Source organism: Pseudocercospora fijiensis (genome assembly GCF_000340215.1).
Source record: "Pseudocercospora fijiensis CIRAD86 unplaced genomic scaffold MYCFIscaffold_8, whole genome shotgun sequence".
NCBI lineage: Eukaryota > Fungi > Ascomycota > Dothideomycetes > Mycosphaerellales > Mycosphaerellaceae > Pseudocercospora > Pseudocercospora fijiensis.
In genome coordinates this window covers 4,130,725-4,135,144 of record NW_006921539.1, presented here as the reverse complement: position 1 = coordinate 4,135,144, position 4,420 = coordinate 4,130,725, and the positions used below count along the sequence as shown (strand labels likewise).

At 42.6% G+C, this 4,420-nt stretch overlaps 1 protein-coding gene across 1 annotated transcript; it reads right to left on the bottom strand.

Annotated features, from left to right (window-relative positions):
- Window positions 1-3,458: 3,458 nt before the first annotated feature.
- MYCFIDRAFT_178382 (uncharacterized protein) lies at window positions 3,459-4,135 on the bottom strand (the record flags this gene model as incomplete). Its single annotated transcript, XM_007932271.1, has 3 exons — window positions 3,459-3,792; window positions 3,824-3,926; window positions 3,964-4,135. The coding sequence occupies 3 exons, from the start codon at window positions 4,133-4,135 to the stop codon at window positions 3,459-3,461; spliced, it is 609 nt and encodes a 202-aa protein (XP_007930462.1).
- Window positions 4,136-4,420: the final 285 nt, after the last annotated feature.

The window sequence follows — 4,420 nt, the reverse complement described above, 5'->3', positions numbered from 1 at the left end:
CTATAATCTACTATATTACTAGGGCTCGGGCAGCTAGCTAGGGCTCGGGGAAGTAACTAAGTAGGGCGTGCTCCTTTTATATATATAGACGATCCTACTAAGCATGCGAGCCTGTTCTTATCTCCTATTCCTACTCGAGCTATCGACGCTACTAGTAACCCTCGCTACTTCCCCGAGCCCTAGCTACCCGCCCGAGCCCTAGTAATATAGTAGATTATAGAATCCGCTATTCCTAACAAAATCGCGTAGGGAAGCGATTTCCGGATCCCCGTAACTACTACCGACCGGGCAACTACCTCTATACTACTACTAGCAGCTATAAAGCTAAAGTTTGTTAGCAAATTAGTAGTATAGCAAAATTTAAGGTGTTATTAGTTGTTGCTATCTACTTAGGTCTAAGCGGGTTACGACCTATAGCCTTATAACTACGCGAGGCTATATATACTAGCTTATACTAGTCTCTAGCCTGCTAGCTAGCCTATTGCTATATATAATACTACTACTAAGTGAACTAATAGTGCTACTGCTAAGTAAACTAATAGTGCTATTACTATAGTACCTAGTAATAAAGTAGCCGTTCTATTAGCTATATAAGTAACTATTGTTGTTGTTATTGCTAGTATTACTAAGCAGCCTATCGTTGCTACTATTTAAACAACGCCGCCTGCTATTGGCTATGTTTAATCTGTTACTAAGTGCGCTGTTCTTTACGCGCTCGAAGGTTATTAAGCTCTTGCCGTAGAAGGTCTAGCTTAGAAGGAGGTTGTAGTTATAGTTTAACCGGAAGTAATAGCTCTTAACGTAGATTATAGCACTCGAAGCTAGAAGGGTAGTAGGTAGAGCTATATAGTCGATTAGCCTTTTAGTAAGGATACTATTAAGTACAGCATTAGCTCTATACGCACTTATAGTGCTTAATAGTCGTCCGCAACTAAGTAAGCGATACGCTAGGCTCGAGTACGAAGGCCGCTATTCTTAGTGTTATTGTCTTCTGCTTCTTAGCGACTGCTGTCTTATTTAAGTCGTCTAATTCTCGAGCCGTTACTATACGTTTTGTTATATATAACGTCGCTCCGCTAGTAAGAGGTTTACGGTTGCTATAGATTACCTATAGCTCTCGAATACGGTGCGAGTTAAAGAGCCGTACCTTCTTAAAGTCGACAAACTAGTAAGCGTAGAAGTAAGAAGGCAATAGTACTATACGGCTGCCCTCTATCTCTAGAAGCTTTATAATATCGTAAAGGCACAGATAGCTATAGGTCTTAGATAGGTAGTCGTTATAGCAATACTATAGACAAGAATACGAGTATACCGAGTGCTTAATCTCGTTGCTATTAGCATTAACTATAGCCTTTAAAAGCGAGTTAGTACGCGAGTATAGAGCCTATACTTCGAGAAGGCAATAGTCGCTAATAACTCGAGTTATAGAAGACTAGAATAGACCGATTAAGGCCTTAGAATAGCGCTTTAGGTTGTTAGCGAGTGTAGCTCGGCGGCGGTCGTAGCCTTAGTGCTACTAGTTAAGAAGCGACTCGAAGAGGGTAAAGATATCGTACCGACTGCTATAGTTTAACTACTCCTTAATCCGACCGTAGGTTGCCTCGACTCGTAACGTTGTTTTATAGCTAAAGTGCATTACTTAGTTAGTCTAGTAGTAGACAATCTTCTCCTTATAACACTACTAGTTATTATTTAAATAGGACTTAAACTATAGAAACACGTTATCTAGCTTATAAGCCTTATCGTTAAATTCTTCCTCAGACTAACTCTAGACTATATAAGTAAATAGCTTTATAAACTAAGTAGTCCTTAGACTATTAGTCTACGAGCTATCGTTAGCCTTTACCTATACAAAGTCGCCTCGTTCTTTATATACTCGAGTTAATATATCTTATTATAGGTACTAGTCGTAGACGATATTCTTAGACTCTAGATATACCTCGTTAATCGCTAATATAAGAGCCGCTTTACGGTTAGTGCTAAAGATAATAGGTAGTAGACAACTATGCTTCTCGAAGCTATTCCGAATTAACTATAATAGCTATATAAAGGCCGCCTTGTTAGGCTTCGGTTTAATAAGGCTAATACCGAGTTTAATCGTGTTATTTATCGGTCTAGCGGCGACAATATCTAGCAACTCGAGGTTGTATAAATTAGTGCTATAAGTCGTGTCTAAACAGATAATATATAGCGTATCCTTATAGGTAGAGAGCGACCGTAGATAGAGAGCAACTATTAACCGAATTGTACTATTCTTAGGATTAGTTATTATCTCGTAGAAGATTGAATTCTCGTCTAGTAGCTTAACTATTCTCTCGGCCTAGTTTAACTCTCTTCGAGCGATAGTATTACGGTTAAAAGCAATATTATAAACGTCGTATAGCTTTAGAATAACTCCCTAGCCTCGGAAATAGGCTATAATCTTCGAGGTTAGTATTCGTAACTACTGTAATCGCTCTAGTTACTTAAGGAATTGCTAAGACCTCGTACGGACACGTATATTAGTTAATAAGACAACGTCGTTAGGTCTATAGATATACTAGTAATATATATCTTTAGAAGAGTAGCGAATATACTACTTACTATCCGGCGTACGAGGGTCGATAGTAATAGCGTAGAAATAGAATTTATAGCTAATCTTCTTCGTCTTCTTCTTCGCCTTATTAGTCGTTATCTAGGTACGTTTATTAGGCTTACTAAAGTAGCCGCAGACGTAGAGATAGCGGTATTTAATACTATCCTTATTCTTCTTAAGTTTCTACTTTTTAAACTCGAATCTAGTATCTATACTAAACGACTAAATATAGCGTATAAGCGTATTCTTCGAAGGAAACGACGACTAGCGAGGTAATAGCCTATAAGGGCGCTTAATCGTTATAAACTCGTGCTTTTAAGGTCGCGGCGATACTAATCGATATTCTAGTAGATTAATACGCTCGCGCGGTAGCGATAGCGATAGTAAGCGCGAGCGGCCTCGAATACGTATCTCCGAGACAAATTAAACCTCTTCCTACGACTTAATAACTACTACTAAGAGCGCGCCTTTTATATCTTCTATCTCTATTTCTACCTCCTTTTACGACTTAATAACTACTGCCGAGAGCGCGCCTTCTATACCTTCTACCTCTATTTCTACCTCCTTCTACGACTTAATAACTACCGCCGAGAGCGCGCCTTCTATACCTTCTACTACCGCCGCTACCGCTACCGCCGCTATACTATTACTACCGCCGGCGATAACTTTATCGAGAAACTCGTCGTAGGATAGAGATTTAGCTATTTTCGGTAGTTACTAGGTAATCTGCTATAAAAGGGGGAAGAAATACAAACTTTAGGTCTACGGTAGAATTCGAGGCGCGAATTCGAGGCGCGACCTCCGCGCCTATTAATAACACTATCTAAGAACGGATATAATATATAATAGGTAGAAACAGCACGTAATCCAATTCAGGACGATTCTACATTGGTATATCTACTGGGGCTCGGGCGGGTGGCTGGGGCTCGGGGAAGTGCCGCCGGCTAGCAACAACCTGAGGGAACGTTGGGATGTTGGTTATTCCCGCACGCTCTGGACGCTTTGAGACAAGCTGTTCTCTCGACAACCAGCCAAGGCGCTGAATCATGCTCGAAGAATAATGTCCGTCAAGCGTGGCCAGATGCATGTCGTGCATATGTAAGTACAGTGTTGCTTTTCTTAGCTCCGTGCCGCGCACGCCATTACGATGCGGCGCGCCCGCGTGTTCGTTGGGGCCGGCCAATTCGTGTCTCTCGTACATGGGTGGCAAGAACATCCTATCATCATCAAGAACACACACAATACCACAGCCCACGAGAATCACGACATGAGACAGCGCGCTCGCTGACAGCGTGGTCCCAATGCCGAAATTGGTTCGTTGCTCGGATGCTTCGGAAAAGGTGACGGCCGACTGGCAGATGGCACAACGATAGAGCAATATCGACAACGTGTTCGCCCGGATTCTGTACACACCTCATGCAGCGCAGCGCAGATTGGCACAAAGCAGAGCCAAACATCATCGTCGCTCGCAGGGCTCTCGAGATCCGGTCTAGAGAGATCTTCGGAGGTGCATGGAAGAAGACATGTTTGGATATGTTTGGAATCTTTGGACATTGGCATCTACAAAGACGGTAGACCCTTGATGGTTGTCGCAGATGTTGGAGATCTGCCCAAGGGGGACTTCGACATCATCCTTACGCTGCTCTCCGCCACGTTCGTCCATCGTCGCGCACTCGTCTCCTACCTCTTTCTGTCTTTCTTTCTTCTATTGTGTTGCCCTCGAGGCTTGTGCTGCACATGGTATGGTGTGGTGTATCATAGCGGTAGAATCTTCTCATCGAAAATGACGGGGTCCGGCAGCAATGTTTACCGCGGGCAAAAAGGCAAACGGCATGGTGCTGTAGC